At 32.8% G+C, this 21525-nt stretch overlaps 4 protein-coding genes across 6 annotated transcripts in view; 1 reads left to right on the top strand and 3 right to left on the bottom strand.

Moving 5' to 3' along the window:
- On the bottom strand, positions 1-5529 carry Prp6 (pre-mRNA processing factor 6). Its single transcript, XM_074118194.1, has 2 exons — positions 306-5529; positions 1-202 (listed from the first exon to the last, which is right to left on the bottom strand). Exon 1 carries the CDS (start codon positions 5401-5403, stop codon positions 2611-2613), a length of 2793 nt encoding a protein of 930 aa, XP_073974295.1. The 5' UTR covers positions 5404-5529; the 3' UTR covers positions 1-202; positions 306-2610.
- A 266-nt stretch (positions 5530-5795) lies between these two features.
- On the top strand, positions 5796-18683 carry LOC141449111 (uncharacterized). Of its 2 annotated transcripts, none has more exons than XM_074118192.1 (3): positions 5796-5911; positions 13851-14194; positions 15557-18683. In XM_074118192.1, exons 2-3 carry the CDS (start codon positions 13863-13865, stop codon positions 18234-18236), a joined length of 3012 nt encoding a protein of 1003 aa, XP_073974293.1. In that variant the 5' UTR covers positions 5796-5911; positions 13851-13862; the 3' UTR covers positions 18237-18683. The 2 variants fall into 2 exon arrangements, with proteins under 2 accessions (XP_073974293.1, XP_073974294.1); XM_074118193.1 differs by having other exon boundaries at positions 5874-6029.
- On the bottom strand, positions 6309-7547 carry LOC141449119 (eukaryotic translation initiation factor 3 subunit J-like). Its single transcript, XM_074118213.1, has one exon. The coding sequence runs from the start codon at positions 7052-7054 to the stop codon at positions 6449-6451; it is 606 nt and encodes a 201-aa protein (XP_073974314.1). The 5' UTR covers positions 7055-7547; the 3' UTR covers positions 6309-6448.
- The window catches only part of LOC141449118 (uncharacterized), a 25442-nt gene continuing 14982 nt past the window's right edge, over positions 11066-21525 (bottom strand). The window contains exons 3-5 of one of the 2 annotated variants that reach the window (XM_074118212.1): positions 13546-13668; positions 11859-11996; positions 11066-11755 (exon numbers count right to left, since the gene is read on the bottom strand). In XM_074118212.1, the coding sequence (XP_073974313.1) occupies positions 11481-11755; positions 11859-11996; positions 13546-13668 (536 nt within the window). In that variant the 3' untranslated portion in view covers positions 11066-11480. Of the gene's footprint in view, positions 11756-11858; positions 11997-13545; positions 13672-21525 lie in introns of both variants that reach the window. The other variant, XM_074118211.1, reaches the window with a different exon arrangement.

Below are 21525 nucleotides of genomic sequence, written 5' to 3'. Positions count from 1 at the left end.
ATAATATTTAGAAAGCAGTCTTACATTAGTTAATGTAGAGCTCAGCAGTCCATCCATTATAAACTGTACTCAGGAAATTAAGGTGTGAAACACATCACTTAGTAAAGCCAATTAGGAGTTCTCTCAAAGAAAGGGTTATGTGATTGCTGTATTTGTTAAAAGAAATTCTTTATAAATTTAGTTAAGTTGATTCTTCAAAAACCTAGCGAAAAAAGTAGTTTGAACTATTGACGAAGTAAAACTTTCAAAATTACAGTATTCAATAAAACTGCCAATTAAAAAATTTAGTTTTGAGTTCCACTTACTCTCCTTGATTTCTTTATTAGTCTCCTATTCGTAGTTAATGCAGTAACATTTCCATCCTGAACAATATCTCCAAGTTGAACGGGTTTGGATCATCGTCTTTATTTAACTTTTTAAAGGTTCTTTTAGTATTTGTTTTTTATGAATACAAACAAGAAACAAAGAGTGAAAAGAATTTGATCCCGGGAAGTTCTATGAATTTTCACTTTTTTCGTTATTAATCAGAAGATAGACCAAGTTAATAGTCAACACAATTGCAATTGGAGAAGGTTAACTAGACTTAGCAGTTTTTTAAAAAAAGCGGGATGTATTTGTGACGTCATACGTTCTTTATTGGTGTCCGGCAAATATCACGTGTCTTTAAAATAATTAATTATTTAAAAACTGAAATTAAAGAAACATCAAAGTTTATTTATTTTAATAAAATTTGTTATATTGCTTCTTAATTAAAACGTGAAAGATAAATTTTTTGAAATGCACAAAAATTGAATAATTTTAATCCCAACCACTTACGAAGATTAAGGTCTAGTTGTTCGGCCAAATAACAAACAATCTTGTTTGACTAGATTTTTTCTAGTTTTGACTTAGAATTTTCACTTTCTTTTCTAGATACTTCAATTAAACTAAGGCTAACGATACAGCCTCACTAGAAGTGGAACTCGGCGAACATAATATTCATAATAGGGGGCAGCAAGAATTTTTTTTTGTAGGGGTAAGGTGCCTGAAGTAAACTAATTACTTTTCATTTTAAACGATTTTTTTAGTAAGGCTACATAATCACTTTCTTATGAGTTTGTACCTAAATATATGTTTACAAGCTAATTTATGCAACATAATTTCATTCAAATAAAAAATAAAATTAACAGTAATTGGCAGTTATTAATAATTAAGTAATGATTTTAAACTTATGACTCCGTCAGATTTTCGGACGGATCCAAGGCAAGTAGGGAAAGCCAAATCACCGAAATAATAAGTATATTATCTCGTTATATCTAAGAACTGTTATTGTCTTTCAGACAGGGTTATTTTCAATTACAGGGTTATTGAAAATATAAGAGAAAGATAATCAATTCCAGAGTTGTGATTTTCTCAGGTATCCAAGCGGTTCTGCTGACTATCAAGTCCTTCGTAGTCAATTCTTGGCAATGCTGCCGGAATAGGCTTTCTGATGAAACTGGTATAAATCGTCTGAGTACCGTAGCGTGCAGGAGCTTCACATATTGCGAAACGGCAGTCTGCTTAGGCCTGACTTGAAAGTTTCCCTCATCGCACCAGTCATTAATTCAGACCACTAAGTACTACTGCAGACCAAAAAGTTAAACAGTTGTAGCAGTGGTGGGTGTACATCTCGGGCCTAAGTAAGGCGAAAAATTCCAATAGCTAATAACCAAGAGGATTGAATGATGATTTGAGCCTACGTAAAAGGCGACATTTTTAATGGCCCATTGGTTACTCAGTCTCAGGGACCGAAAAAATTATCAAACAATTGGGCCATTTTTTCCAGTATAATTTATTACATAATAATTTTACTTTCTTAGTGTTGACAAATTTTCTAGCCTTAGACTCGAATCCAAGATAGTTGAAAAGGGAAAAGCCAAAATCGAGGAACTCTTCAATGTCATTAAAGTGCGAGGAAATGTTTGCTAAATTAATTAGATTATTCAGTAGGATTAAATAATGTTACCAGTTTTCCAACGTTACGAACATGTTTAATAATTTGGTAAATTACCTACTTGTTCTTATCATTGGCATTACATAATGTTATAACTTCTTAATTTCTCGATGATCTAAAGTTTCAAGTAAATTTTCAAAAAACGAATTATTCAAAGAAGTACATTTCATTTAAATTAATGTATCTTTACAAAATTGTTTTTTGCAGGTGGCAAATTATTTGTAATCCACAAAAGCAAAGAAATTAATGAATATTGGAACATAATTCTCCATGTCTTTTCTGGACATTAATCATTTACTGAATACATTGAAAAGTGGCAGGTTCAACGGAAATGTTAGTAAAAAAAAGTCTACATTTTTCTCATAATAATTTAATTAAAATAAATTTTGTGGTGACTTTACCAAAGAATAATACTATATTGAAATATTGTGAACAATTTCTATGAATTTAAAAATCTACACGCGCGCAGAGAAAATCAATTAAGTTACACTTTTATTTCAAGGTAGACTCTTGAGTGAAAATTGTACATAAAACATGTTATTTATTATACACTTAACATTTTTAGCACTATAGACAAAACATTTCATTAAACCTATAATAATTTGAAAAATAAGCCCTAAAAATAAAAAAAGTTACTAAATAGGAATTGGTAATTCTTTTGCTACCAAAGAAAGTATATGTTCTGTAGTTAATCTCCAATTATTAATATCTTTCGAGACACGACACCACAATTCCCCATGATGAGGTTCAGCTGCAATACAACGTTTTTTAACTTCTTCTTGAGACTCTTCTGTACCATTAAATAGTTCAAATTTATAAAAATATGCCCAAGAATCGCCTAAATCTGGTTCAATCTTAACGGTTCTATTAAACCAGTCTCTGCATTTTTGCAGCTTATGTTCACACCAAAATAATTTTGACACAGCTAATAAAACATGAGGATCGTGTTCACAACGTTTCAATGCATCAACGGATTTTGTTTTTCTTTGCGGCCTTGGTTCAAGGAAAATCGCCTCAGCCCATAAGATGCCAGAGTTAGGACATTCTTGCAATGCTTTGGCCATTAAGGTATTGGCAATGTCTCTCATTCCAGCTCTGAACTCAACACGAATTGCCTCCAGCCACAATCTTGGATTTGCAGGATTCTTCAGTCGGGCTTTCTCTAGCACAGATCTAGCTTTAGTTAGTTGCTTTCTTTTTTCTTCTAAACCAGACATCATCAACCACAAAGGTACGGAATTAGGACATTTCTTAATTGCATTGTTATAAGTTTCCCAAGCCTTTTCTGTGTCACCTTTTTGTTCTTCAATTTGCCCTTTCATCATCCACAATTTTGCAAAATCAGGAAAAATCTTAATTGCATCATCTAACAATTTTAATGCTAGGTCAAGGTTGTCTAAACACCATTCTAATTTTGCTGACTTCATCATCACACGTGGTGTAGGAGCAGAAGCTCTTGCTTTGGCTAACAATCTTCTTGCTCTTTCATATTCTGAATTTTCGGATTCCAGCTTAACTGCAGCTAACCATATTTCTTCTGAATTAGGATTGGCTTGAAAAGCTAATGATAAAATGCCTCTTGCTGCCGGAACGTCTCCAGCTAACCATTTGGACTTTGCCCCCATCAACCACAACACTTCAGATTTTGGACAATGTGCTACTGCTCGTTGTAATAAAGTTTCGAGAGACTCTCTTGTGCCATGATTCTTTTCAAAATAGGCGGCTCTTAACCATATAGATTTCTTACTAGGAAATATTGTAAGTGCTTTGGAATATATAGCTCGTGCACATTCATATGCTCCTTGGGATGCGCAGGATTCGGCATCTTCCATCCAAGTGTGTTTTCTATCCTCTTCTTCTACACCGTGGCCCATTATAGATTTAATTAACAACTGGCAAGTCAAGACAGAACCAGCTTTTTCTGCTTCGATTGCTTCCTTGAACCAATGTTCACGGTTTATTTCTACTCCATTAGCACTAAGAGAAGTAATGGCTCTTTCAATAATTTTTTCTACCATATGGTGATTATTATTTGCTTCTTCCAATTTCGCTGCTGTCACCCAAATTTGTCTGTCTGTAGGGATGTTTTCTCTTGCCTTATTTAAAACTTTTCTGGCATTTTCATATGTTTCTAATCGTGCAAGAGCTAGCCAAAGATCTACACTTGTAGGACAGCACTCTACAGCTCTACTTAACAGAATACGAGCATCTTCTGGATCTTCAAGTTCAACAGCGGCCTTCCATAAGCGCACAGAATTAGGAATATGTTCAAGAGCTTTTCTGTAAACTCTTCTTTTGGCTTTAACTTCTGATTCTAAATCTGCTGCCCTGATCCAAATTCGTACGGACGTAGGTATGTACCTAACAGCTTGGGCAATTACGCCTTTGGCAGTATCAGGCGGCTGCAATCTGGCCGCCTCCAACCACAAATCTTCGGACTGCTGATTTTCTTCACATCCCTTCATTATTAGATTTCTTGCTGCTTGAATCTTACCGGTGACTTCTTCTAATCTAGCAGAAGCTATCCAAGCAGGAGGGTGATTAGGATTAGTTTCCCTTACTGATTTCAATAACAATCGTGCCTTTTTAATATCATTAATATCGCCACCATAAGTTGGTATCATGCTCTGTAAATCGGTTAGGTATCCTTTTGGATCTACTACTGTTTGCCCTTCTACAGAATCTGACACTTGATTTAATTTAACATTCATTAAATTATTTCTAGCTTGCCCCATCTTTCGCAAATCTAAATCACCAGTAGGAGTAAGCATTCCTTGAGTAGCAGTACCTGGAATGGCACTCATTAAACCACTGGAAGGATCAATACTACTTGTTGACTCACCTCCTAAATTTCTTGATAGTACGGAGTCAGGAAGGGGTGTGAATCTTTCAGCTCTCGGGTTCCTCATTTTTCTGTTTCTTGCATCCCCAACTTCAGGAACATTACGCCATTCATCTTCTGTCACTGCTACTAGACCACGTTTGAGGTCACTGAACTGCTGCTGTATTTTTGGCCTCTCCTGTCTGTACCTCTCAAGTTCTTCTTTTAATCTCTTTTCTCTGTATTCTTTTCTTTTTTCATCCATTCGCTTATCTATTTCTTCGTAAATCATATCGGCTTCCTCATCATCTTTATCATAAGGATCTTTACTAAATAATGAACCACCATATCCTGAAAATTCATCATAATTAGAATCATTGAGATCTTCGTCATCTTCTTCCTCTTCTTCTTTTTTCTTTCTTTTGCTAGGTGGAGCATGTCTGTCGTCGGACACATCATTAGCGTCTCTCGCAGGGCCTATATCAGATCTTGTGGTAAATCCTGTTGCACCTCTCCCAACACCAGCAACATAACCCAAAGGTGCCGGGATCCCCAAAAAATGTTTTTTATTCCTATTAACTAATGCAGCAGGTGGTGCTGTCATCATCTGGATTGTTGGTATTTTTGCCAGACTAAATAATAACACAAAACACTTGTAAATACAACTGTACGGTAATCCACTGTAACAAGTAACCTTACACCCAGGAAACAAAATTATAACCTTATTAATGTTTGTAAGCTACAGCAAAATAAATACAAAATAATATTAAAAAAGTATATATTTTGGACATGAATTTAAACTAAAGTACTAATTTTGACTGCAATATCATTTAAAATTCAATGTATGAAATAAATTCGGAACAATTTTTCGAAACATAGTAGAGAATTCTTTTAAAAAAGAGCATAAATTTGGTCCAAATGTTTCTTTTTTTAATTGTACAAATTTGTTGATTTTGTAAATTGTCAAGTATTTTGATGTTACTTTGATCATGGTTGCAGCCGCCATGAGCAGTCACAAAGGGTGGATGGAGAGAACATTTTTTTTCCCTCCCGCCACCACTGTTGTTACCGGTTCTCTGGTGCTGTACAGTACTTCACGATCGCGGACTTCGAAGGTACGGGGTTACTTATTCTAATTACATTTAATTAAGTACTGAAGTTTAGAAAATCAAATATTTAGTTGCCTGCAATTTTAAGTAAAGAAATAGCTTTTACCAAGTAACGGGAATATTGGTAAGTAAATACTTAATAGTCAGTACTTGCTGCTACTTCTCAGCCACAACCATTGTTGTGAGACATGTTCTCAAAATATTTCATAGGTTACATCGGTAATTATTGAATGCCCATTTCTTTTACTATTTAATATGTTTTTGTAACTGTTCTGTAAATACTTTATTATTTGAAGTGTTATAGACATAATTCAAAATAAATTTTCAACCAACTATAAAATTTGCAATAGTATCATTACTCACACGTTGATGGTAATATCTTGTTAAGAATTATATTCATAGAAAAATGTAAATAAATTTATTTGATTTCAATAAATAATTATTACAGTATCACTTATTTTACTAACTATTATGCAAATAATATGAACATTTATGTAGAAATAGTTCCAAAGTTATTATGTGTTTAGTTTGTTGCAACCTCATTTAAATAAAATCGTCACAATCATAGGATGTATAATCGTAAATTTTGTCGTCTTCTACTCTTATTTTAGCTCTTGCTTTTGCCTTAGAATTAGTTTTTTTCTTTTCTCCCCTCTCCTGTTTGACTCTTTGTATTTGCAGATTACCAATCCAGTTATGAATTTTTCTCAGCTCGTTAGACGGCAGATGTGAACAGAGAAATTGAACAATTTCTTCAGAAAATATGGAAAAATTCGAGTTTTTATTTGCGTCATTTAAAAGTGCCTCAAGTTGTGTTTTTAGTTTATCAAAATCTTCTTTAGAGTTCAAAATCGTTTGTTCTACTCCAAATACTTCTTTTGCCAAGTGAAGATCGGCTTCAATTTGTAGTTTGCGGATTTCTTCCATACTCATTGTTTCTGATTTATTGGTTTCTTTATTTTCAGCATCACTTTGATTCATTGCGTTGCCTTTTGACTTGCAAATAGGTGGAGGTAGCAGATCCATTTCCTCTATTTCTGCGAGTACATCGTCCCAGTTATCAGCCACATTTTCATCTACATCTTCACCTTCCCATTTTTTTGTTGATGCAAACTGCGAAAAGCTTGATGTTTTCCAAACATCCATCATACCCACAAGTCTTTAAGGATTTTGAAAGTTATTTAATAATTTTCGTTTTTAATGGATACAAAATACCGAACACTTGCACATTTTATTAATTCTATGCATTTTCTACGTTTACTATTCATATTCATATTTTCCAAGAATACACACGACATTTTATCTAATGTAACAACTTGTAAAATTTACATTGAAAGGAAGGTTCAAATGAAACTCATCGCTGGTGTTATTCATTTATTGAATTTGCAGTGGGTATATAAATAGGTAGACAATCTGAAGTTATTTATTAGTATAACTTTTTCATTTTAATAAATTTAAAATTTTCACCTACTATTCATATTTTTGTTGGATTTAGTTTCAAATTCCATGAAACTCGTTCAGCATTATCGCAATTTTAAAGGAAATTAGATATTACTCATAATATACATATGTACATATTTAGCCTATTAGCCTATCATTTTTGTTGGAATTTAAACATTTTAATGTTCAGTCGCATTTTATACATGTTCAGATGCGGTTTTAAACTTATGTGAAGTTTTATCATACCAAATTTTCTTTAATTATATTTACTAATACGAGACATGTTAAATAAAAATTTAGACAGATCATTGGTCTTAATTTATTGTTATTTAATACTTAGTTTGTAATTAGTGTATAGTTTTCCAAATTAACGTTTTTTGATGCAGTTTTCGTTGTACCTTTACTTTTATGTCACTTTTTTAGAATAGGTTATATTTAAGTAAGTCTGTAGGTATTATTGCTACAATTTTAATTGTCTGGATGCAAGATAGTTATTTTGCTCTGTATGCGATTTTTATAGTACCTCAATTATTCTTTTCTCTGAAATGATTTTTCTTCCTCTTGAGTTTAAAACTTATAATAGAATGATAGTACTGAAATGAGGATAAATACGGCAGAATAAACTTTCTACAGCAAAAAAACTGATACGAATGAAAATATTTAACAGAACATTTTCGGTTGATGAGTAAGGGACATTTAAAAATGTTCTATTGTGTTCATACTCTGAGCCTCATTTTTTTTATTTATTTAAAAAGAATAATACCTTTCTTTCTATCTTACAATACCATTGCACACATTGGTTCAGTCATCCTTTCTACCTACAGAAGTTTTTTTATTAATTTGGAGAGAAGGTGTATATCGTCTTGGTCCTTTGCTTTTGAGTCTGTTAATAATATATAACAATACCCTGAAATAAAAATAATGTTAACAATGCTCTAGTTATATTTACATACCCACGATTACAACATTCGTGATTTTCTGCCCTATTTTATGAATTCCTAGTACCAAACATATTCGGGCAATTATTTAATTTCTGTCTATCTTATTAACCGGTGAAAACAGTGACTAACTTGTAGAGGTTGTGCTAGAGTGGAACTAACAGTACAAATGAAAATACAATAATGTCAGTACTGAAATGAAAAATACCATCACAGCCTTGAACTTTAAATATAAAAACGGCTATGAAACATTTAAGACAATATTTAGTGATCGTGAAAAACATTTGGAACTAACTCAGTTATGTTAGTTTAGAGCATCAAACAGTGATTGGATGGAAATGTTTAAGTTTTTGGTTCTTAGGCTGAGCACTGCACTGGAGTGAAAAGAAAAAGACAGATGAATTGGAGTGAATAAGACCTTTACTCCAACAAAAGCGGGACAATAACAATAACTTTTCAATTTCGCTTGTAGTTTCTGTACTTTTTTTTTATGTGGCTTCTAGGACAGGGATACTATACCTGCTAAAAATAGCAAATGTTGAAAATTCAATTTTAAGGTATATATTGTTTGTTGAAATACATGTGTAACTACTAAAATAACCAGTAACTTTATTTATATTTTAAACTGAAATGTTATTTTCACTTGATTTTTTTGAAACAGATGATATTTTTTTTCTATCTTTTTTCCTACTTCTTGCATCATATTTGACAAGCTTAGATTTACCTGTAATAATAGAAATTTTACAGCACAATACTAATAGTTGGGTATGGATTGATAAATTTTTTTGTTTATAAAAATTGTGAATATAATGGATTTAATTTTTTTTTCTAATTATTGACTTCTAATTCTAATTATTCTATCTAATTTTCTAATTCTAATCTTTCTAATTATTTTCTTAAAACGCATTTTTTTTTTTTTCGGAAAGTTCATGTAAGTAGGAAATTCCATTTCATAACATTAACATGTGGGTGGAGAATGAGATTTTTTTTATGCTGCTTCAGCGACTCCAACCTTTATTCAAAATTTTATCGTCATTTAGTACATAACTAGAAATTTTTTGATAAATCAGATATTGAAACTATTACTTAATCGTACACAATTTCTTCTGCAAGATATATGTATCTTTAATTAAGCAGTTTTCTATTCCAAGCTAAAAGTAGTATCAGCATCAATTAAGACGTGTCAACATCTAGGCTCATTGACGCCCGGTGCCTGTTTCATGTTCTCTCGGACTATACTCCCTCGTTACAGACTACTTTACTGTCCATCACCGGACAATGAGGTTATAGGAAGCGTGGGAAAAGTAAATCTAAGAGCAGGGAGCTGGATAATACCTTAGTACACTTAGTTATTCCTTAGTTACTCCTCCGAATTTCTGTTATTCAGTCGTGTTAGAGTATTTAGGATTTTTTTTTTTAATGATATTTTAAGAGGTAATTTTTGTTTATTAAATCCTTTAAAACGTTTCAATTTACTATATTGACTCTAACTATTTGAGTCTCTTGATTAATTTAAAGAATTTAATTAAAATGAAAATTTTTAACGTAAATCATTTAGTAAAATGTAAAAGTAACGTTTATGATTTCGTTTATTAACTCAAATGATAAAAGTGGATGTTATCTTCTTAGAGGCTACTTTCTTACAGCTCACTCTCAGGAGGTTAGCATTCCATTTAACTAGGCTCCGGTGCAATGAATTCAGATGATGATAAAACTTTAAAAAAGTCTTTAAACAAATTTAATTTTTGGCTTTCACTGTGGAAAGGTGTTAAACGCGATGTTAATATGCTAACTGAAGAGGTGCAGCTTGCACATATCCCTCCAAAGTGTAATGTATCCTTATCATTGATTCAGTCTTGACTGTGTTTCATGTCTACGTCTAAATTGCAGGATATATTTTTCATGTGCTTTTAGAAACACTATTTTAAAAAAGATTTTTATTTTATTATTTAGTTTATTTTTTAATTTCACAACAGCATACAATGATGCACCAAGCAAAAATGCTAAGTAAGTGACAATATTATATATACGCATTAGCCTGTTAATGTGGGCGGCGACCAATCCAGTGTTTGGAGCCAATAGTCAGCAGCTGTTACTGCAGACATCTCTCTTCAAGCATATCGGGTCTTTTATGTGAGATTTGGCCAGTAGGTTGGTTTTGATAGGGAAATATCTCTGGTTGAGGATATTATGGAGTAAACTACCTCTCGGATTTGCCAAATAACCTGGATGCTTCGCGTTGAAGTCGCCACCGCATATGAATCGTGGGCCAAGGGAACTTAGTAGGGAGAGAAATTTATATTGATCTGTTGTTTTTTTTTTTTTTTTTTGTTGACAATATACGGTTACAATAATGAAGGAGAAAGGTCCCGCCAGCAGAGAGATCATGGTAGTCTGTAGGAGAAAGTTGCAGTGTGAGTTTTCAGAGTAGGATGAGGATGGAGTGGAAGGAGGAACTAGAGACGGCGGAAGAGCCGTGACCATTTGCGCGAAAGACACAGTTCTACGGCTGCCTTCTTCGGTATTAGTTGAGGAAAATCGCCTTGATGAAGTTGAGGAGGCTGATTTGTAGTGATGGCGGTTCTGCGCTGGGCCGAAGGATGCTCATATACAGGAAATACCCATCTTGCTCGTAGTTATTTAATGTAATATCATCGAGTATAATAAAAATATAATTTTTTTTATATATTTATTAATAAATGAAATAGAATGAATCAAACGTTACAAACTAGTTACGAGAGTTAATTCTATATGTGTAGTATTGATACAGTATTCACGCATCTTTACAATTTTCATTAAGTTTCTTGCATTTTTTTTTTTTTTTCATAAAGACGTACAGAAATTAGCCTAAATTTGGAATTTTTCAATAATTACAATTTCGATTTTTACTACTCTGTACTTAATGTAACAACTGTAACGATCAAGGCTTTAATAAATTTTAACGCTTCAAACACTTACACTCTTATCATAAAGCCTCAAGAATAAAAATTGAAATTGAAATTTATTTTCTAAAAAAAATATATATAGATCTATTTCCGGAAGGGGATGGGGAATGGAAGAACATTCTGAGGCAAGATGGTAGATGTGCTCCAGTCTCAATTCGAACAATCATATTTACCCGAAGAATGATTTAGAAAAAAATAATTTTTAATATTCGGTACTTTTTCTGCTAATAAATATGAAAAATGAAATAACTTTCACGCAAGTATTGTGGTTAATGGTGAATATCTCATTACTCTAGCTAAAAGTATCCATAATGCGCTAGCTGCAGTACACAATGCAAGTGCAGCCCATCCTAATTCTAGACTCCATCCACCAGCTACTTCTCTTGCAGGCAGGTAATGATTTCTTAATTGGTTTCTTAAACGTTCATTTCCTGTACCAAGAGCTCCTTCTTCAGCATTACCTCTACCTTGACATTCAGATCGCCTTTTAAAGTGAATAATAGTCAGAGTGAATAAAGCAAATGTACCTGTAAAAAAAAGAAGAGAATAAATATTGTAACGCGTTTTCATGTAACAAAGAGGGGTTTATTTATAAATATTAAGTAAATGTATTAAAAATCAAATAAATACCTGCTAGTAAATACATAACTCCAGTGACAAGTACAGCTGAAATCTGATGTTTAACTACTCCGAATAAACCAACAAGTGCTGAAGATCCAAGTATTATCAGACAAACAAGCGCACAAGAGATCGATAAATTTTGCATTCCTGTAATTAACATAAAATTAAGGTTAAAAATGTTATGGTCCACACTGCTCTCTTAAATTACCCTAATCCATTTGTATAGTCTCTCTTTTCTACTGTTATTTTTCTAAAAATCCACCACGCTGATTGAATTGCCAGAGGCCCCGGGACTTCCTTCAGAACTAAAGATCATCGTCATCTTCGATTGCCTGTAGAGAGTGCTACCGCTGGTTTCTCTCCTGCTATCCAATAGATCTTGTAAATTATTAAATAAATAAATAAAAAAGAAACTATAAAATTTGCCGAATTTATTATTTTTGAATCAGAAGATTAATATTTTTCTTATTCGTTTTTTTGACAAGTTTTCAAATATATATATCTATTTGTACATATTATTAACTAATCAAGCCAAAGAATTGTATTCTTTCATTGAAAATATAACTTCTGTGAAAGTAGGTGAGGCAGAAAGTTATCTCTTACTTAAATAGACCTACTTCTAAATCGAAATTGGTTCCAATGAAGTTTTTGTTTACATTAGTTGTATTAAATTAATTATTCCTCCAAAATTTTAATAAAAAATTCACAGGATTATACTTCAAATACAGTCATTGAATTTTCTGGAAGAAGTAAAAAAAAATGTATTGTTTAGTTTAGTTGCTATTTTTTAAGAATAAAAGCAAGGGCGCTTTAAGAGTAGTATTTCTTAACGATAAAAGTTGGAAGAGAATATCACATGCATAATAAATTTAATTTTATGCAGTGAACTTATTTCTCTTGAGAGTGGTAACACTTTAATATAATTCTGGGTTTGTTTTGTAGTAAGCAAGCCCTGTTTTGTTTTGCCAATGAAAGATTCAATAGAATGAGGGAAGCCCTTGAACTTCCTTTCTCCTTTAGCTATGACTGAGTAGTAGTATTAAACCATGTATGTTTGACAAGGCTACCCTGATTGACCTCTCTTCCTTCATGCTTCCCAGATTAAACTTTCTTTGGTATCAAGTAATATTTTCATATTCCATTTGGAAGTAATTGCGCGATCTCTAGAAATAAATAATCCACAGGATTTTCTTTGTGAATGCTAAAAATTAATTTAGCAAAGTTTTGCTTTTGCGTTGATAATTATTGATTAATATTAAATGTGTGTAGGCTTTATAAATATGAAAATAATATTTTTAACAATGATTTGTGGTGCAATTTAAATAACTAATTCTTCAAACAATAAATGACCACAACTGCCAACTATTTTTTACATTTAATTGGGCAAAACCCCTGAAATAAAGTACAATTTTCTGATTATTATTTTCAAGAAACTTGATTATGGCAGGTTTCCTTAAAGATATATGAATGTTTTACGGTAATAAGTTGATATTCTAAAAATATTGTTCTTGAACTCTGAATATGACCAGAATTAGCATTGGTACCAAGTAGAAAAACTACTACTAAACTAACTATTTAGTACTATCACTCCAGAATTATGTGTGTGATGAAAATGTTTTAAAAACGATGGCAAGTTGAGCTCCGTGTTGTGAGCCCAATTTAAGGATTTTTCTTTAAAGTATAAAATGTGGCTTACTGTGTTGCCAGTCTCCTTTAATATCTTCTAATATGAATTCATTCTCAAATTGAGCATTTTGGTCCAAATAGTTAACACATTTAACGTCAGGAAGACCCATTTTTTTCAAAATCCTTAGTTCTTCTTCTGAAAATATATAATAATTAGAAATTACATTATAAGATTAAAAAACATAAACAATATCTTCTAGAATATTGTTTTTTTAATTTTGTAAGAAAAAAATACTTGTGTTGAATAAAGTAGCGGTAGAAATTATTATTTGTGTTGTAAATGAATAAATTTACTTTTAATTTTTTTGTAAACAGATTTAAGAAAAAATGCCGGAAGCTGTTAAAGAGGGTGGCGTAGCGGGAGATGTAGCTGTACCACCAGAAGACAGTATACCACCACCTCCAGTGGATCTAGCCACTGATGGAGTGATAGAAGTGAAACCTCCACCAGATACTGAACCGTCGTTACCAGCTGATCATGAACAGAATGTTGACCAACATGAAGAGAAAATGGGTGAAACTGCGCCAGATGTAAAGGAGCCACCTATTGTTGATGATAAATCTGATTCAACGCCGCCCGCATCTGAGGCCTTAAATGAAGTTAAAACAGTTGAACATAGTCCAAAAGATGAATTAGATGAAATGATTTTAAAAGGAAGGTGAGCATTTTTAATTAAATTTTCAATATCTCTTAGCCGTAAATTCCTTCCGAAAATCGCATTCATTATCTAAACTGGCGCCAAGTATCAAGTAAGGTATATTTCCGCATTATTGTTACATAGCGAATAAGCCGGAGAAGGTTCCCCCCTCTCTTCGTCGGAGATGGGCTTCATTATGTACTTGATGCTCCAATTTCCAGCAAAAGGCTTTTTTTCCCACCCAGTGTCAGCATTTTCTTTCAATCACGCGATTGAAATGTTGCTGGTCTTAAGTCTGCGGAAGCCGAAAACTTTGTTTTGTCAACTTCCTCTGGTGCACAACCTTCCATCCTTTTGAATTAAATGGCTTTATTCTTTGACAGTAATCATCCTTTTTGACAGTATTAAAAAGGCATGCGCATCAGCGCTACTAAAGGCTAAACCTGCATGTGGGACCACACAAAAGACAATTTGCTTATAATCGAAGCCTTCGCTTCAAAACTTCCTTAACCGTTGTAATTTGAGAGTCTCAAAATTTGTGGACTTTCTTCACACTGGAAAACTAGGACAACTGAAGCCAACACCAGTGGTTTTTCAGAGGGAATAGCTATAGAAATGTGCTTCTGAAATTGCTGAGGTTATCTTTCTGCTTTAGCCTTAGAAAAGGCTGTCGCTAATTTCTTTGGGGGACACATTCCATTTTTTAGCCCCTACGTCGTGTGCTTTTATCGTTACATTCATTATGCAGAGAAATTTCAGCACTGTTACTGTGTTAATTTATAGTCTTTTATCAGATCGGACGTTTTTATTTACAGGAAGGTTGGTTTGTGAATAATCTGCCAATTTCTGCTATAAATTCCTCCAGACGGTTGTCGCGCCAGTCTCACACTAACTTTTTAACTAAGTGAATCGTAATAGTTTGTTGCGCTGCTTATCTTATTAGTCTGACGTTTAAGTCTTAAGAAGTATATTGTTGTGGTCCTTTACGACGTTTAATTAATGTTAATAATTGAATTCTATGAGTGAATTCGTGCAAAAACCTGTACAGAGGCAGAATAAGTAGCCTTTAATAATGTAAAGCAAAAACAATTTCAAAAAAAATGTTTGCTCCTTCACCCACATGTTTACTATAAAGAGTACTAAAGCCAGTGTAAGGGTATCTGACTCTGGTGGGAAAATGATTAGCACAATAACTTGAGGCCTCCCAATTAAACTTAGATTTTATGTAATGTGTTAATGTTAAAAAATTGCAGTAAAGTTTTTGATATTTGTCCCATTCCGCGAAATCTGATCGGTGTCTGCAAAAATAGCATGCTACTTTTAGCAGTAGAATTTTACTTTTTCTAGATATTACATCGCTAAAGAAAATAATTTGTTTTTCAGGAGTTTGCTAACAGTTAAACGAGACTGCTATGCCGCAGCTGAGATACTTAGTAAAGCTTGTGAGAAATCATCGGAAATTTATGGAGAATTATCAGAACATTGCGGAGAATTATACTATCTTTATGGATGCTCGATGTTAGAATGTGGTAAGTCAGAAAATAACGTTTTGGGAGAAGGGATGAAAAATAAGGAATCAGAAGAAGCAGAAGGTGACGAAGAAGAGGAAGAAGAGATATGCGACGGTGAAGATAACCAAGAAGAGAAAAGCGAGGCTATGGAAGTAGATGAAAGTGAAGAAGTAGCATCAAGTGCTGGGACATCCAACGGCGCTGTAAAGGACGACAAAGAAGAAGGTGACGATACAACAAAAGATGAAGAAGATGAAGATTCATCGTTGAAAGTTGCTTGGGAAATGTTTGAACTAGCTAAAGTCGTTTTTGATCGCTCAGGTAATAAAGAAAAGTTAGCCGACACTTTTATGAAATTAGGAGAGGTTGGCATTGAATCAGGACATCCTGAAGCAATGGAAGATATGCTTAAAGCTCTAGATGTAAGACAGCAACTTCATCCAAATTCAAGAATAATTGCCGAAACACATTTTAATGTAGGATTAGGGTATTCTATGTTTGAAATGTTTGATGAAGCTATTACACATTTTGAAAAATCAAAATCTTTATTAGAAGAAATAATAGTAAATTTAGAAAAGGCAGGGGATGATAAATCTATTAATGAAGCTAAGGAAATTAAAGGTGTGATACCCGATCTTAAAGATAAAATCCAAGATATGGTTGATTCGAAACGAGATAAGCGTAGAGAAATGGAAGAAACAATAAACGGAAATATTCTAGCTGCTGCTAAACAAAATGGATCTTCTTCTGCAGGTACATCTTCTGAAGGTGATAAACCCGCTTCCAACATTACACATCTTATTAAACGAAAACGAAAAATTGATGAAGTCACTTCTGATCTTCCAAGTAAAACTACGGAAGAACCAAAAAGAAAAGTAAAAGCTTTAGATAAAGTAGCAGTTGATGAACAAGAGTCTGATTCAACAACAGAACAGCAAAAAAAAAGGGAACAAATATCTTCCACACTAGAGGAACCGATGGAAATGGAACAAGCGAAAACTACTAATGAAAACGCTGTAAATGAGCCCCCTAAAAGTCAAGATTTACTGACCACAGATTCCAAAAAAAGTGATTCAGAATCTGATAAAATTTCGAATTCAATGGATTGTGAGTCTGTTCAGTCAACTGAAAAGGAAGAAGACATGAAAGAAACATCTGAACACGTTTCGGAAAAAGTAACAGAACACGAAGAAAAACGTGTTCATTTATCAAATTTGGAAGAGAAGGAAGTGAAAACTGAAATAATTACTGAAGCTGTAGGTATTAATGTTCCAAAAAAAGACATTCAAAGTTCCATCCCAAATACTAATGACGAAAAAACAGCTAAAGAGACGTGTATACGTGAAGAAAGTAACAATGATAGCGAAAAATGTGTAAATGCCGCTGCACAGGATTGTACAAATGAAAAAAATACTTTAATAGAGGAGAAACCAGTCATTGCTAAAGAAACATTATTAAAGGGAACAAGTGAAAAAGAAATTTCGAATGCCACGCCTACCGAAGAGAAAACAGATCCTGATTCTTCCCAGACGCCAAAAGGATTAGAAAAAACGGATTCTGTAAGTGAAAGTAACGAAGTGAAATCAAATTCGAATGAAGAAACTACAACTGGTATAATTACCCAGATCAGGAACGAATCTGAGCAAAAGGAAGAAACTCAAACGACTGAATTAGGAATCTCAGAGACAAAAGAAATGAACGCAATGTCAACTGATATTGCGGAAGTGGAAATAGATGTGAAAACTAAGTCTGATAGTAAAGAAATGAAAGGCGAGGCGGAAATGGATAAGAAAGCAGTGGATGACTTTACTGATCCAGAAAAGAGGGTTTGTACTGAATCTTCTGAAATGGAGATTTTAAATAACCAATCCTCTATAGACAGTATGAAAAAAGAAACTTCGACGAAAGAAACTCAGGAATCAAACGAATCTAAAGAAATGGCAGCCGAGACAAGTGCGTCAGAAATCAAACACGAACCAATGGAACCGAGTGCATCCGATAAAGAGGTTGAAACTTGTGAAGTTTCAGATTCCCAAGCAAAAAATGAAACTACAAGCTTGCCTAATTCTGGTGAAAAAGCAGTTATTGAATCTAAAATCAGAGCTGATGAAACTGAAACAAAGTGTGCAGAAGTTAAGTCAGACTTAATCTCACCAAAAGTGACTCTTGAAACAACTGTGAATGAAGCCAGCAAGAAGCCCTCTGAAGTGTTAGAGGCAGAATCATCTTCGGAGACCAGTAAAAGTAAGGCTGAGGAAGTAGTTACTGAAACTAGTGAAAGTAATGAAACAGAAAACGTAAACCCCGAGAGCAAGCCTGTTATTGATCAACCATCATCCGCTAAATCCGTTGAAGATGAAAATTTAAATGGTACGGATGAATCCCAAAGTGTAAATACTAAATCATCTAAACCTTCTTCAGAAGAAAAAAGTGTTACAAATGGGTGTAAGGAAGATCATACAGTTGAAGAAATAAAAACAATTATAGATGCTCCAGTTTTGGCAAAAGAAATAGGAAAAGAAGAAATTGCCACAACCGTAGCTGCTGAATAAGTTAATGTTATCTTTAAAGTAATGATACAATATAATTTTTTTTTTTTTAATTATTAAAAAAAAAAATAGAAACATTCTAAGAGAAATTGTGAGACTGCCTTACCTATGAAACAGGGAAGGGAATTGATTCATAATATTCCCCAATATCGAATGTATTTATAAAGTGATATGTTGATTGTGATTGTTCCTTATTTATATTTTAGTAGTGATCTTGCGTACACTTTCTCTAGTTAATTTTTAATCGTATTCTCTGTACTACATAGTATTTTAATTTATCCCGGATGTGTAATTATAATAAAATCGTATAAGTATATAGGTGAGTTGAGTATTTATGGATATATTATAAGGTGTCAAGCTTCCTCAAACATACACATTTTTATATGATGTGGTCTTTAATATTTTTATAAAAATTTTTTCTATGGAATAAACGTTTTTTCATATTTTGTTCATATGAATTTCTTTTTCAACCTCACTAATTCTAAAATATTTTTTTATGTAGTTATATTTGTTGCTTATTATTCAGATTATGTATCAAAATGAATTCTTCCCTAATATTTAATTTCTCTCAGAAATTAACTATCTTTTTTTTTATAAACCTTAAATAATTCTATAATACATGTGATAGAGTGGGTAAGTAGTATTAAAAACATCTATTATCCCTCCCTTCTTTTTTTGTTAGCAGCTTTTCATTAAAGAATGTTTAATAAAAGAATTGTAAATTTTAAATTAAAGGAGACAGCATTTACTTTAAAAATAATGAAGAATGGGGTGAATAATAATCTGCCATATCTCTAAATCTGGTCCGTATCGACCCCCCAGGATTTGTCATTAAACACTGAAATAATTTTGGTCAATCAATTATCAAATTAATTTGATTCAAAGAACGAAGTGACAAAGTTTAGTTGATTTCTTTGATGCTATCTTGGAATTCTTCACAGGGAAAGAAATTTAATTTCGGTTTTGAATGATATTTTGAATTGCAAAATAAACACTACTTGGCGAGGACTTGTACTTTTCTATGCAGACTTAGTCGAATGCTAAGCCTATCAAAAGAGAATATTAATTTTAGAGCGGTCCTGTGGGAGTTGTGACTCATATTTCTTTCAGGAATATTTATTTAATCTATCTATTTATTTAATTTAAAAAAATCCCTAAGTAGCTGAAAGAGTACCCAAAATTTAAGTTCTTCCAGACTTACTTTTAGCAAACTTTAATTCAGAGTTACAAAATATTAAGTTAATATTTTAATTTCCACCGCACTTTTTGCCAAGTATTCGTAAGGCCTAATAAGGCACAAGAGATGTAGCACTTGCTACTGAGAAATTTACTGCGATTGACTTTTCAAAGGAAGTTCATGTTTATTAGGCTTCAGATGATAGTAGAATGCACCATTTAGTTTTAAATTATAAATATAAGATTATATTATTATGTATTTATGTTGAATATTATTAAAGAATATTTCACAAGATAAAATATGGCGTTACTTGCTGCTAAAGGTCATGCAATCGTCAGAGGTCTACTACTGTTACTTACAGTACTAATCGTACGATCAGTTAAATAATAAGAAAAAAGGAAATAATGAATTCATTTGTAAATAAAAAATCTCAGTAGAATTAACTCATTTTAAAATAAATGATAGAACTGTAGTAAGTAATCACTAATCAGGCATTCCACTGAATCAGGATCTGGCGCCTTCAGTTAACCAAAATATTGTGTGAATAGACTACTCTGAATACAATTCTCAAGATTTTAACTTGACCAGTTTTTTAAACGTTAATTTCAAAACACAATAAGCACTAATGTTATCTAGATTTGGGGTGGGTGTTTGTCTAGAGATTATGAAGCGTGGCTTGGTAATCGTAAGTGCGAGATCTCCAGTTCAGCTCCCTTGTGTGGAGCAACTTTTTATTCGTTATGAAAAAACCATAGTAAAGTATGTGGTATGTGTTCCGCCCCTGTCTACATCACCTAATTGGTAGCTGGAATTTAAGCCCCGTCTAATAAAAAAATAGGCAATTACTTTACTTTTTTACTTTATCCAGATTTTAACAATATCAGGCTATATTGCATTGGGGTTAGAAGGAACCCACGCCCAATTCTGGAAAAGAAGTTTTTGAGATAAATTAATTATTATATAGGTAAGTGCTTTATTTGAAAATAATGATTACATTTTTTTTGTTTATTATACATTTAGCGACTTGATCGTCAGGCGAGTTCCACACTTTTATTTTATAACTCTAAAATGTTTATATGATATATAATAATTAATCGTTGGAGCCATTTGGGCGAAAAACTCATAAAGTAAATAGAGTGTATTCAGTAAGATGGTACTTCCGGCTATAAATTTTCAACGCTAAGTTATAGTGGGTCTTTTGAAGAGACCCAATCAAAATATTAATTTTCAGCTTCCTGTGTTATCTGATAAATGTTCATACACAGATCCACCTGTTTGGTCTTTAATTACTAATTAAAAAAAAAAGTAATCGTAATAAAAAAAATGAAAGAAATAATACTCATATTTTATAAAATAATTTCAACACTCTTCAGAATTTCGAAATATTAGTATAAATGAGCGATCAGCGCATTATGAAATTAAGATTATTTATTGAAACCAAGGATTATTGAACTAGGTGTGTTTAAGATGAAATCTTTAGAAAAATAAAATAAAGTAGAATCATGTATGGATGTAAATACCGCAATGCAGAACACTTAGATGGTACGACTCGGTACGTGGAGTTGTTTACCTGTATATCACATTTACTTTATTCAGTTGTTTGTTCTTGTATTTTTCATATAAGAAAATTCTACTGTCCGCTTAAAATAGCATGGAATTGGACCAATTTTTTTTCATATATCTATTTTTGAACAGGATTTTTTTTTTATTGTTATAAACTATTTTCTCCATCATAAATGGGATTTATAGCACACAATATTCCTTGGGTTGTTCAATAACCAACAGAGATGCAATATTACTGCGCTATCTTTGCTTGGGTTACGAAGAGGTAGCAGGGCTATTATTTAGAAATGTATTTTTAAACTGGGATGAGTACTATGTAGACGATTAGTTTGCGTTATACAAGTTCATTTCATTGGCTTAGTTGGTCAAGACAAACGGCACACTTACAAGCGGCCCTGCCTTTAAGTCAAGTCGCAGGACTTGACCCCGATTTAGCCGAGAGCCCATGCCGACTTAATCTGACCTAATATCTGCTTATAAAGGATGATATGTCAGAACACAACTCAACAGAAAGTTCCACCGTAATTTAAAGCCCCTAGGAAATTGTGGCGG

The sequence above is a fragment of the Rhodnius prolixus genome, unplaced genomic scaffold (genome assembly GCF_049639745.1).
Source record: "Rhodnius prolixus isolate KJV_2025 unplaced genomic scaffold, Rpr scaffold_2, whole genome shotgun sequence".
Lineage (NCBI taxonomy): Eukaryota > Metazoa > Arthropoda > Insecta > Hemiptera > Reduviidae > Rhodnius > Rhodnius prolixus.
This window is presented reverse-complemented; position numbering and strand designations above follow the sequence as displayed.